The following is a 12,935-nucleotide window of genomic DNA, read 5'->3' on the forward strand; positions in this document are numbered from 1 at the left end:
GAAATTCAATTAAATTCTGAAGTGTCAACGGTCTCATTGGATAATCGGCCGGAAAAAAGGATAATTGCAGCATATTTTAATAATTTATAGGCCGTGTAGTTACGTTTTATAGGTTAAGCAAAGTAGAGCTCATCAGAGCAGCATTGAGCGTCATAGACACAACATCAGGGAAATCTTTCAGGGAGGTTGTTTGAAAGACTTAGTCATCAATCAAAGGTAAATTATTTTACTCTTTTTTGTCAGATCTCGCCAGCTTCCTATTGAAGTAAGGGGCTTCTGGTCCAATTCCAGTCGATTAAGTGTTGAATTTTCGACAACTTGTGCCATGATTTTCAACTTGCGTTTCCTTTGTCTAAGATAGCAAAATTAGGTCGTAGTTTTGGTTTATTTACATTCAGATTTCTCAAAAGTCAATATCATTACCAGAACTGTCGCTGGAACCGTAAAATTCTGCGATACGACTTCGGAATTAGCAATCTTGCATTGTTGATACTTTCGCGAGGGATCTAAAGAAGCGAAAGAGTAAAATCGTTATTTGTAAACCAAGAAAGTGAGGGGAAAAGTAACCAAGAGGAGAAGATACTATTTAGGTTAACGTGATTTCTCTCTTTTGGTCTAAGCATTCTCAAAAGTGGAAGTTTTCATTTTCCGCTCGAAATTGCAGTCGAGAGTATAATCGAAATAGATAATTTTTTTCAGCGTTTTCGACCGGTCTTTTTTTTGGCGATAACTAATGATAGGGCGATACATTAATAAGCCAGTGTGTTTTATTATACGTTTAATGCATTTAACGTTAATTTTTTGGTGGGTAGTCGAACACGCACTTTGAAAATATTATCTATTTTTAGTATTGTTTACATGTATGTCATAAATTTCGCGGGGATTCCCCTTGGTTTTGTTATTTGCGTCGATTTAAATCATGCGTGCAGCTTGTCGAAACAATCATTGCTAAAATTATCGAAAATTCATATCAGTTACAAACAATGGAAAAGTATGGCTGAAAATTTCACACTTCCTGCTAAAAAAAAAGTAAATTTCGTGATTGCGTGATCTCGAAATTTTGATTTTCCTTTACACAGCACTTTCAGTTTCAATTTCAACGCATGTATTTCGATCAGTCGTCAATGTTATGTACTCTTTGGGATCCAAATAAACTGACAATTAATCCCTTACCCTCAGAAGCTCCCTAACTATTTTTAGCGTTCCTGAGTGGTCTAAATTAGATCGATAATACTAGGATGATTACTTAGGTGGACGTTTCTTATAAAGCTTTTTCTCGCACATTCAGCTGTCATTTGTAATTGTGTTGTCTCACACATTTTTGATTCAGCGGCGATTCAGTGCGGTTATCCCGGACTCTCTGAGTCCTGAAGTCTACTAAAATAGCTCTCAAGCACATGATGTCATTTACAAAAGAGCTTCGTTTGCACTTTCGGTTTCAATTTTCCTTTGTTTTAAATATAAAAGTCTTAAGGTCTAAATCGTCACATCCATTTTCGAATGGGAACAACTTTGTTAAACTAGAAGCCTTGTTGGTGCCCTCGTGAAGTCGAAACAGTCGGTCTGGCGCGAGTTGTGTTGTATCTTCGAACGCTGCCTCAGGGTAAGTTTGAATGCAAAATGCAAACAATAGAGGATTTATAATCCTTGAGATGAGGCTCATACGTCAGTTTGTTATTGCACGCGAACTGATTTTTAACTGGTCTTTTCACCTTCGTTGCCAAAAAATTAATGAACGTATCCCAAGCTGCCTTCAAGTCACTAAATTAGTGATGAAGGAATAAGAATGAAGAATTTAGGTCAGACAAATGAGCAAGAACAAAATTTTGCTCCTTTAACAGTATTATGCTAAGCTATTCATCGGAACTGTGATTTTTGGGGTAATACTTCTGGAATAAACAGCAATATTACATGTTGATGCTTTCATTTGAATCCTACAGTAACGATAATTCTGAATTCAGTATGATATCTCATCTTCACAAAAGTCTAAATGAGCAATCTTTTCTAAACTGACCTAACTTCGTTTAAGAAAGACGTCACTTAACATGATCATACCTTGTCGTAATGGTATTGCAGGATATTTCCATTTGTCTGGGTCGTATTTGTTCGCCGAAAATAAAATTCCTTTCGAAGGCTAACAGCACGACGAAAATCACCTTCGGGTAAACTAGGCAGAATTACCAACATTCCTTAATTAAATTATAGAGACAGAAAACCAACATGAGCCTTGTACCTATTCCTTGATCCTATTAGTAAGCATTCAGTTTTTCTCTGATGATCTCCAATCCCACCCCTGTAAGTGCTAAAGCTGACTGATATCCCTTCCCTTGAGAGTTTCGCTCTTTCATACTATCACATATCCCCTCAAAATAAATAAAAAAGGAAAAGATGAAAAATCCTCCGGCAGCTTTGGAAGGGTAAGGAAGCCCTCCACTCTCTTCTAAATCTGGATCAAACTATCCTTTCTGTGTCTTAATTTCAGATTTTTCCGTAGGTAAAGGAAGAAAAATGTGGAGACATCTGCTCAGGGAAACTGTGCCGCTTTTGACAGGGCCGTGTCGGACAGCTGGTGTTTCAACGCTATCGCGACCTACGGTAAGTTCAGAAACAAGCACATGTCCAGAATTCATAAGTTTTGAAAACTCACCGTCCTTCTTGGGTCCTGAAAAAATCGCGCTGGGAAGCATGAGTGGGGCGGGGGGAGGGGAAGCATGGGTGGGGCGGGGGAAGGGGGAGCATGAGTGGGGTGGGGGGAGGAGGAAGCAAAATGTCCAGCGTGAAATTATTATACTGATTCTCTGACGCAACCGCGGCAGTTGTAATCTACACCTGGGAACATGACACAAGAATGAAGTGATATTATCTATGCTTTTCGAAAATCAACCAAGTTCATGATATCTGGCGTAAAATTACCGTGAATCATAGAAACAAGTCCACCGCCAGGGACGTGACCTGAGTTCGAGATTTACAGGATAAAATTTACAATCATATACTAAATCGAAATGCACAGCTTGCGAAGTCACTAACATTCCAAACATAGAGAGTAAAAGAAGAGTAACCTTTTAAAGGAGTAACGCCGTAGAGGAGGGGCAGGATGGGTTATACTGAGGGACTAGTCATTTTGCATTTGGGGGGGGGGGGGGGGGGGGGGGGATTTTGATTGTGCCGCAATAAATTTTATCAAACCCCTCCCTAAGGCTCTGTAGTATTCTAATGACCACCCTCTCACTAACAATTGATTTTCTATGGTTCCCACTTTTATATTCTCTTAGCGACGACCGACCCCTCCGACGAAATCCATTTGATCCCCCAAAATTCTCCGACCCCCCCCCCTTTTATTTATTTCTTTTTAGGCGACTAAAAAAATACTGTACCTTGGTTGCATCACAGAATTTCACGCCCAGGGATGTGTCCTCCTTTAATGATCTTTACTTGATAACTTTTTTTTTTTTCAGAACTTTGCTGGTCATCATAACAACCTGACACTTGGCGCTAAGCAGAGTTCCTTCGTGAAAATAAATAAGTCATTGTGGCACCGTGCATTTTCTTCCGCAGGCGGTGAGTATACCTGTTCAACTGATTCCGTCGAGTTATTTTGCAGTTACTCCCATTATTCTTAATGTACTTAATATTCCACAGGTGACTTGAGTGGAATCTGGTACAACCAGTTTGGTTCAAAGATGCAAATCATCCTTCTGGAAAACGGAGAGTTGATAGGATTTTACGTCAACTGTACACCTGGTTCTAAAGCTGCCAGAGAAAAATTGACTGGTTTTGTGGGAAAAGACGAACACGCTTCTCGATTTGGCTTTACCGTCGACTTTCAGGTAAGTAAGGAAAAATTACATTGTTTTGCAGGAGTTTTACTGGTCATGGTTAAACTTTGTAACCTCCTGGTTATCGTGCTGGACTCTTGTTTGAGAATTTTTTGTTCTGTGTCAGTGACTAAGATACTTGACCCTCACAGTGCCTCTGCCATCCTAGGAGAATACAGTGGTACTAAAGAACTGTCTAAGAAGATTAAGTAAATGTTTGAGTGGGAAAGGGAGGAGACCAGCGATGATTTTACACTCTTTTAAGAAGAGTCGAAATATTCCTGGTCGGTATGAAACCGGGATAAACTCCCACAGAATGGACACTGAGCTTGTGTGCAGATTAGAACCTTTTTGCCTTTTTAATAGCGGAGCTCGCAGAGCGTAGCCCCATAATTATACAAAATAGTAGTAGTAACCCATCAAGCCGAAAAAATTTGTATGTACGACCGTACGACCGTACAAGGTGCTACTTTTGACATACGTGGTCAACTCTACTGCGGGCACGCCAACGCCACGGCTTTGTCCAGTAGTCCAGTGGTCAGTGCACTGGGCTCCGAGTCGGACGACCCGGGTTCTAGTCCTGGCCGGGGCAAGGCGTTGTGCCCTTGAGACGTGCGGGAAAAAAAATGCGAGCTCCGCTTTTAGGCTTGGCTAAATCTATATATTACTTGGTCCGAAAAGCATTGAGGAGCGGAAGTAAATTTCTGAACACTGCATTTCTCCCCACCAACAATCTTCTAGAGAAACCTGGCAGATAAAATTTAAACATGAGATGCAACTGAAACTTAAGTGTGAGTTACTACTGTATAAACCTGGCTGACCTAGCGAACACATGTAATGTTATTTTTCCGCCCATGATCGAAGGAATAACGAGAATTTGACGTTAATATCTCATTAGTTTGACTAAGCGAGAGGTTAACACGTCATGTTCATGACCAGTGAAGTAAGAATTGACTACATTTTTAAAAAAATTTTGCTGTGTAGAATGGGCGGTATACCACGACCTGGACCGGTCGTTGCATCAAAGAAGGAAGCGCCGATGGTGAAGAAGTTCTGTTGACTAACTGGATTATGAACCCTAACCCGGAAGATGGTGCGCAACACCTGGAATCCATTCATGTCGGCCAGGATCGCTTTACAAGGAAGCCTCAGACCCCTGAGAAGTTGCCGTCTTTTGACGATTCGCAACCGGAGTCTAAGGGCTGGATGCTATCCTACTAAGCGTACCCTATTTTAGTAGTGCTTCTCACTGGATTGTGCACTCGGGTCCTCTCGCTTAACGCAGCTCAACTCCTTACAGGGCTCCTGTCTCACAGGGCTCCTGTCTCACAGAGCTCCTGTCTCACAGGGCTCCTGTCTCACAGAGCTCCTGTCTCACAGGGCTCTTGTCTCACAGGGCTCGAACTAGCTAAAATAACACAACAGAACAGTTTCTTTAGACACGACACCCTCAGTGTTCACCACTCTTTTCGATTTGTTGTAGTTAATGTGGCATGGTCCTTAATCACAAATTCCTAGTTCATCATTTAAATTCTAGTTCTTGAAACAGTTTGGAGCAATTCATTGAGTGAAGTACAAAGTCAGGCATGGGTAGCTTCAAAAGCAACGGCCAATCCTGAAAACTGGGAAATTACTCAGACATTTTAACTGAAAACGCCTGTATTATTTGCTCAGAAATATACATTGTACCTAGTTTTTAAACTATTCTTAACGGCATGTATTCCAAAAAAAGCATTTCGAACCCCCTTTGTGAGAAACTAGCCATGGCTCTGGTATCCAGCCTTGATTAATTCAAGTAAATCATCAGGAAAGTGGATATGTATTGAAGGTTACTGAGCCTGTGCTGTGTTATATGCCTTAAGGTTTTTTTTTACACGCTTAGAAATATTACCTAAGTGTATGCGACGTAGGTAGGTTTGAAGCCGTATGCCCAACGGCATATTCTTTCGGGCACCAAGTCCTCCATTTGTGCAAAACTAACAGTAAGCTAGTTCCGACCAAAATATTCAGCCTTAACTCATAACGTCAACCTCTAAGGAAAATATTGAGTAAGGAAACTCTAAACAGGAAATACTGAACCAAACAGTGAGAACAACTTGCCTAACCTCCTCTCAAAGGAATGCAACTCCCTGCTGGGACATTCAGGAAGTTTTTCGAGAAACTGTTAACTGTTAACTGTTGACAATTGTTCTTTCAAAGTTTCCTGACAGTAATATCGATGTGTCTGCACAGTTGTGTTCCCTCCATGTTTTAAGAAGTTCTGGAGGCGACAGAGTGAGTGGACCTGAGTGAATTAAACGTTGTTGTCACTAACCTCGTGTTGCCGCGTTATTTCGCCTGTTGTTTGCTCGCAGAGCGTGACGCATTTGCTTTGTTAGTCGAAAAGTACTGGGAATTAGTTTCAAGAAAATCCGACATGGCGTCGTAAATAATGAAAAGAACCACCGATTATGATACCATAATAGTTGAAAAAAAACGGTATTCTAAGCATCACATGCCTTTCAGTACATGTAAGCACTTGTCTGATGACGTTTACATTGAAGAAATGGCGTTACAGCGGCTGGAAGACTATTAAATGGAGACCACGTGTGACATTCAAATCAAGTGTCAAAGGTCAAATAACACTGCTTGAAGTGTATTTTTTTCTCTTAATTCCTGCTTTCTAATATTTTTTAGTTGCAAAGTAAGCTAGTATTCTTACTATAGTTTCTGTATCATAATTAAAGTAACTGGGAATATGTTTTGTATTACTTCCACTGGATGGGATGCTTGTCCACTGCAGGCCATTCACCCTACCCCCCTAAATAATTCATCAGTTACTTGTGATTATGTCGACTCCTGGATGTAGAGAGTTAGAGCCCAAACCATAACGCAATAACCTGGCCAGGTCATAAACCTGGAAACCTTAACCCAGAGTCTAGCATTCTGAAATTAAGTGTGCTCATCTAACCCACATCATTTGAGGCCACTCTGAAATTTCGAATTTTGAATTTATCTTTTTTCAACATATGATTCAAGGTAGTGGACCTGATTCTTATATTTAGAATATGAATTTTTTTTCTTTTTTGAACAAGGCCACAGAATTAAGAAAAAAGATATTTTGCCAGTTAACCTCATTAATTAGTTTTTTCTTTGAATTAAAAAAAAAAGTTTTTTAATTTTTTAATCAAGAAATTTAACACAAGGAAGTAGGCCCTTGCCATCAGAATTGACTGAATTTTTGAAAAGTGGGTTTCCTGACCCTTAAAAGTCCAGGGAGGGAAATGGTGGGGAATTTCTTTTTAGGCACAGTTGGATAAAAAGCCTGCATACAGTTACTTCTGCAATTAAATGCTAGATAGCTTGTACAGTGCTTGAAATTTTAAATAGTGCTGACTCTCGAATAATGACTCTCGAAACTAGATTGAGTAGGAGGTATTCAGCAAGCTCTGCATTGTGGAAGGTTTAATGAAACTTGGTAATTGCTTTCCTATTTTCATAAACACAGTTTCATAAAATGCATTGAATGCTGTGTTTCAATGTGATTGTTCCATTATCTGGGAGTGTGTCTGAGGCAAAAAAGCCAAAACCAAGGTGTTTATACTAGTGGCATTATTTGTGCCCTTCCCTTTTGCAGTCACCTGACATGCTTATTCCTGTCCATCTTACAAATTCAGAAAAAGTGAGCCCTGCCTAATGGAGGAATAATTTCTAGTAGAGTTATTGTATCAGAAAGTGACACTAACAGTAAGCATGTTTTGCAGCTGAATGCAGATGATGTTAATTTGTTTTACTTGTAGATATATTTCTCCACCACTGTCAAAAAAATTGCTAGTGCAAACAAGAATTAGAGAGCCTGGTAAGAGATTATTTTTTGAGTAAATGTGATGCTCCACAGGAATTTGAAGCCTCAAATTCCAAGGTAATAGCTTAGTTGGCTCGTTTCTTTTAGAGTTTCTTTTAGTGTGTTTAATATCATTCCTATGTGTAGCATGCAGTGGGTGATCAGGATTAATTGCTAAGTAACTATGCAAATTCAACAGTGTCAAAAAAACACAAAATTTTCGGAGAAACATCTAAGAAAGAGGGTAATCTGGTATTATCAACTAAGTTGATAATGTAAATTGGCCACTGCAAAGAGTTTAAAAGGTAAACTCTTTATGGTGGCCAATTTATGATAAATCAAATAACCCTGTCACTCTCTACCACCAATGCAGCACCACAGTTTCTTTAGAAACTTACCCTCCCTATTCATTCATCTAAGAAAGAGTTATCTTTTTCATAATAATTACAAATTAAAGTTAACACCTCCGAACATTAATGTTAATCTTATCAATTATTGTGGTTCTAAGTTCTTGCTGTTGTGCTCCAGTCATATATTTAATGAGTTTTTTTGGTCATCTTGACTCAAATTTTAGATATTCCTCTTCTTCTCCTTCCTCTTTGTTAATATCTCTGTTTGATATGATAAAACCTTTACAATAGGTTAAAAATGTATGAACACTGCTATAGGTGTTAGGGAATCCATTGCCCATCCAGCAGGGTAGGGGTTAATCACAATTCAATAAAAGTTAGATTAATTGATTGAAGGGTAAGGTGAAATTTGCATTTTCTTTCACCCAAGTCATAGGAGGAAGTCTATTTGGAGAGTAGCTTTGAGGGTTGGTGTTTGATTCTCTCCAATTTTGAGGGTTCATGCCCATTTAATGGTTGATGTTTATCAGGAAGATATTTCCTTTGTTGTATGAGTTTAAATCAAATCAAATTATTTTGTTTTTATTTATCAATTATCATTTAGATTCAGAACTTCTCAGTCTTTCTCTGATTTAGTTAAGTGAAGCACAATTCTAGGACCCCTGGCAATTAATAATTGACTATTGATATGCCCAATATTAGAGGTGCAAATAACATTTAATAACTGATTACAGAACTTTGCACAACTGTTTCTTCTGACTTTTTTTGAGCATTAAGTATGTTCAAAGTGTGTATGAAATAAGAGCCACCTGGGATTTACTGAACCTGAACTTACCTGAGTACTTGCCTCACACCCTCTTGCTTAATAAACTGAGTGGAGTGCAATTTGGTTTGAAATCATATGGGTCACTTAAAAATCAAACAAGCATGCAAAGCAAGTTTTATTTGAAATCTCAAAGGAGTCTTGAAGTTGAATTACGAAGTTGAACAACCACTTTATTACATCCATTTTGAAATGAAAAAATTCAGTGGCTCAGACACTGGATTGTGCTTGTGTTCTGTGAATGGCCGTCAGTGCAAATGATGCATGTACAACCTAATGTAAGATATCGTTTCTGTTAAGTCACGAACGTACACCACTTTGCTATCGTGCAATGTTGATCTTGTCTAACATAAAGTATTTTTTTACATTAACAGGGAATGTATGACTCACTAAGAGGGTAAGAACAGAAATGTGTTTTGAAAAGCATTGTGCAACTTCTTTGTAATTAATGACCCCTTGAACATTTTCACTGTAATTTGTTATGCCTCACAGCTACTAAGACTGATGGAAAAAAGGAATGAGGATTTCAGTTACAAAAGTACGCTGCGTTGTAGCTTTTGGCAAACTCAGGCTGATATATTCATGACGTAGACATAATTCGTGATGAGCAGTTTTTTTACTCACTGAAGCTCGCCTCGCTATTTTTTTAACGCAGATAATACTACGCGCAGCAAAAGATTGGATTGTCTCACATGATCACCTTCAACCACTGTAAGATATAAGCGTGTTTTTCATCTACAGAAAAACGATAACGCCATCGTGAAGAAAGGTTTCTGGAATCTCGCCGTTTGGGAGGAGAAGTGAGTCACGTATCTGAGGTTCCACTCGGGACAGGTGGAGGTAAAATAAACGAAGCAAAAAACTGTTTATGCACTCCTCAAGAATTTGAGAGCGAGGAAAATTTTTCTTTCTCGATTGGGTTGTAGCCGATAGCTCGCCCCATGTAAGGTAATCCGGATTCTGGAATCCAGGAAATTTTTGCTTGTGGAATCCGGAATACTGGGCTCTGGAATCCAGAATCCGGCTTTTGGAATCCAGGATCCCGCTAAAAAGGGAATCCAAAATCCACTTGCTGAAAATCCATTTCAATCGTATTAATGGCTTTCACCCGCATCCATGCAGCCACTGTACAGTGCAGTTCACTCACGTGGTCAATCGGTGCTCAAATTTAGAAAGTGTTTATATGGCAAAAGCGTTCAAATCCCACAGGATTTGTTTGGAACATCAATATGGCCGCTATTTGATTGTTTTGGAACACCTCTAAATAATGATGTGGCCGCTATGACGTTCTGTGAATATTAACTTACTGGTTGTCATAACAACAGTTAGAAGGTGACCTTGTAAAAGATACGCTTTAGTTTTCCTATAAATCGAGGAATTTGTAAATTTCTGTGAAAATAATCTAACTGTTGACAACTTGGATGCTTTGCTTTTGCCTGCTTTCCCCGCCGGTTTTTTAAGCAAATGGGGCGCACGGCAAGCTTTGGCACCCAGGGTCGAGGTATCGACCTTAATACTTAATACTTAATACTCTTCATTTTCGACTCTTTCGAACTTTCTGGCACTTCTGATTCGCGATTGAAATAAAAAATAAATATCAATTTTCCTTAAATCATAATGAGAGCATCAAAAAGTAATATTCTCCTGATGGCCGTGGAAGCATAGTTGTAATGAGAAGCCAGACGAAAGCCAGGAACTGTCAAAACTGCACCAGTCACTCAGAGTACGTGGAGGGACACAAGCCGCAGTATTACAGAAAATTTCCAGTGTCTTTTTCAGTTGATATATCATTTGTTTATTCGATTTTCTCTCTCCCTAAATCTCAATACTTTAATCATAATCTATGGAGAAGCACCAGAAAAAGCAAATGGCGGAGAGGGAAAGGTAGGTGTAACATTGTAATGATTCAAATGATTCTTTGTTCCATTTTGAACTAACTTAACCTCTAGCGAAACTAACCGAAAATTACTGAAAATGCATCTTCAGGAGCCCAAGAAACCGAAGAAAGAAAGACTAAAAAGAAAAATACACGAGTTCAAGATCGTCGAGGTTTTAGGATTTTTGTGTATTATGAAACACTTTTGAATTTTTTTCGGGGTTGCAACGAGCAAACAGGAACGACAGGGGTTTTGATTACGAACTATGGTCCATAATAACTGTTTCAATGTAGTAAAAATTCGGAAGTTTAAAACAAGTTGGAAGACTCGAAAAAACGCTTTGCTAAACTTGAGAATACCCGGCCAATTTTTTGCATCTCATGGAACAACAATGTATTATGCCTCGTTAAATGATGAAATGAAACGCAAGATGAAATGAAAATGCAAGATGAAACGCAATAAACGCACAGCATGACTCGCTTGTTAGCAGTGATTTAGGCCTCTAGTAGTTTTGAGATCAGTTACGCTAAAGGTTTGAATAAACTCTGCTCGTTAAATATTTTATTATGCTACCTGGAACTGGTCATGGAAATCGCTTATTTTGCGCGAAATTCCGCTCAAATCGTGATTCACACTTAGCCCTTTAATTTCCAAGATCTGATTGTTAATTCTCTCCTCTAGCTGCTACACAATTCCTCGTAAATTAGCTACGAAACTTTAGTGTAATATTAAGATGACAACTTCAACCTGATAATTTTTAGTAGTCCCATGAACCCTTTGCTGAAAAACATATAGATATTATAGGGAGAAGTTACATGTCAGTCTTTTCTGTGAGTTTATTGGTTAAACCATCACTGTTTATGAAAAACTTATTTTATTGCGCTAACTTGCATGTGCTTAGCCATGGCTAACGGCCGGACTTTAGGTTCAAGCATTGAAGCCCGTTGTTAGAGCTCGGTGATCACCCGGCCCAATAAGGTGTGATAATTTTGTAAATCATAAGTACAATAAAACTGTAAGTTTTGGAACTGAAAAATGGACTGGCCTAAGGTGGCGATCAAGGTCTCGCAACGAACGTACACCGAGGTATGTTAACTGTTATTGTTGTAATCGATTTTACAACGTTCGAATGCGGTATAGACAGAACGACAGAATAGTTGACTGTTCCAAACTTTAATCTTCTACGATGACGATCCGAACGATTACAGTCACTGCACGATACGATTTTTCTTTTCGATCTGACACTAGACTGCTATTACAAGTGTAAAAGGTCTCGAATGACAACTTAATGTATAACTAAGCGCGAGTAACGCAACATGTAACGAAATATCTCTTTAACAGTTATATTTTAACGAACCGAAAAAAGTTTTTTGAAAACTTAATTAATAACACGTGATGTAGCCTTAACACTATCACTTTCTTTGTTTTTGCAGCCTCCTCGAAAAATCAGAGCGATCGCCCTCTTGAAGGCGGCGATCAAGATCACCGAAAGCAACGACGACGACCAGGTAGATTAATTCGAATTAATTGCTATAAGCGGAACACTATTAAAATGCCATAATATAGAACTTATTTTTTGCTACTCATGACAACGGTTTTCTTTCAAAATTCATTCTAGCATGCATTCTTTCTCAAGGGAACAGGAAGAGAAGAGGAGGGCAAAAGGCGAGAAGCCGTAATGCGAGAGTTTGTCGGAGAATATGGAAAAGGTGTACGACAGGAAAACGTTCGCTCAAAGACGAAAGAGTTGACTGGCACACTTCCATATGCCCTCAGCATGCGTCCCTCTGTCATCACAGCCTCATCGGAAGACTGCCAAGACGTAACAACAGCCTGCCAAATAGAAGATGCTAATGTCGTACTGCAGGGTAGAACTGTGCGGGTGCAAACTGTTTACCACAATAAGGATATCGTTGCTGTGAGATTTCGCCTTTCTGGCTGGCTATTCTCTTACAAGACGTTCAATTAGAAGTAGATGGTGGCAATTTTTTACGAAAGTACAATTTCAGTGGCTGAACGGCGATCGGAACTCACCCAACTTCATTCTAACGCGAGTTTTGGGATTCACTGCCGAGGGTTCAAGCATCACTCTAACGTCTGAGGAGGACAATAGGCTCTGCAGGCTTGCTAATGGTGACCCTGGTGACGAAGATGTTGGAGATGATGAGGATCAAACTTCAGAGGATTAGAGAGCAGCTAGGGAGAATGAAAGGGAAGTGTCGCTTCCAAGATTAGCAGGAGTGAGCT

The 12,935-nt window shown here is 39.2% G+C and overlaps 1 protein-coding gene across 9 annotated transcripts; it reads left to right on the forward strand.

Annotated features, from left to right (window-relative positions):
* LOC136276753 (avidin-related protein 4/5-like) lies at positions 1 to 7,478 on the forward strand. Of its 9 annotated transcripts, XM_066165766.1 has the most exons (6): positions 1,586 to 1,603; positions 2,077 to 2,162; positions 2,495 to 2,595; positions 3,456 to 3,471; positions 3,664 to 3,827; positions 4,800 to 7,478. In XM_066165766.1, exons 3-6 carry the CDS (start codon positions 2,509 to 2,511, stop codon positions 5,034 to 5,036), a joined length of 504 nt encoding a protein of 167 aa, XP_066021863.1. In that variant the 5' UTR covers positions 1,586 to 1,603; positions 2,077 to 2,162; positions 2,495 to 2,508; the 3' UTR covers positions 5,037 to 7,478. The 9 variants fall into 9 exon arrangements, with proteins under 9 accessions (XP_066021861.1, XP_066021860.1, XP_066021856.1 ...); XM_066165764.1 differs by lacking the exons at positions 1,586 to 1,603; positions 2,077 to 2,162 and adding an exon at positions 1 to 216; XM_066165763.1 differs by lacking the exons at positions 1,586 to 1,603; positions 2,077 to 2,162 and adding an exon at positions 2 to 216 and having other exon boundaries at positions 2,483 to 2,595; positions 4,800 to 7,477.
* The last annotated feature ends 5,457 nt before the right edge of the window (positions 7,479 to 12,935 follow it).

This window comes from Pocillopora verrucosa, chromosome 4, assembly GCF_036669915.1.
Source record: "Pocillopora verrucosa isolate sample1 chromosome 4, ASM3666991v2, whole genome shotgun sequence".
Lineage (NCBI taxonomy): Eukaryota > Metazoa > Cnidaria > Anthozoa > Scleractinia > Pocilloporidae > Pocillopora > Pocillopora verrucosa.

Excerpts from the sequence above, each read along its gene's own strand:
- LOC136276753 (XM_066165759.1), top strand. The coding sequence starts at position 2,509 with ATGTGGAGACATCTGCTCAGGGAAACTGTGCCGCTTTTGACAGGGCCG. Across the intron at positions 2,596-3,455 it reads CAACGCTATCGCGACCTACG|AACTTTGCTGGTCATCATAA; the intron begins GTAAGTTCAGAA and ends TTTTTTTTTCAG. Across the intron at positions 3,559-3,639 it reads TGCATTTTCTTCCGCAGGCG|GTGACTTGAGTGGAATCTGG; the intron begins GTGAGTATACCT and ends AATATTCCACAG.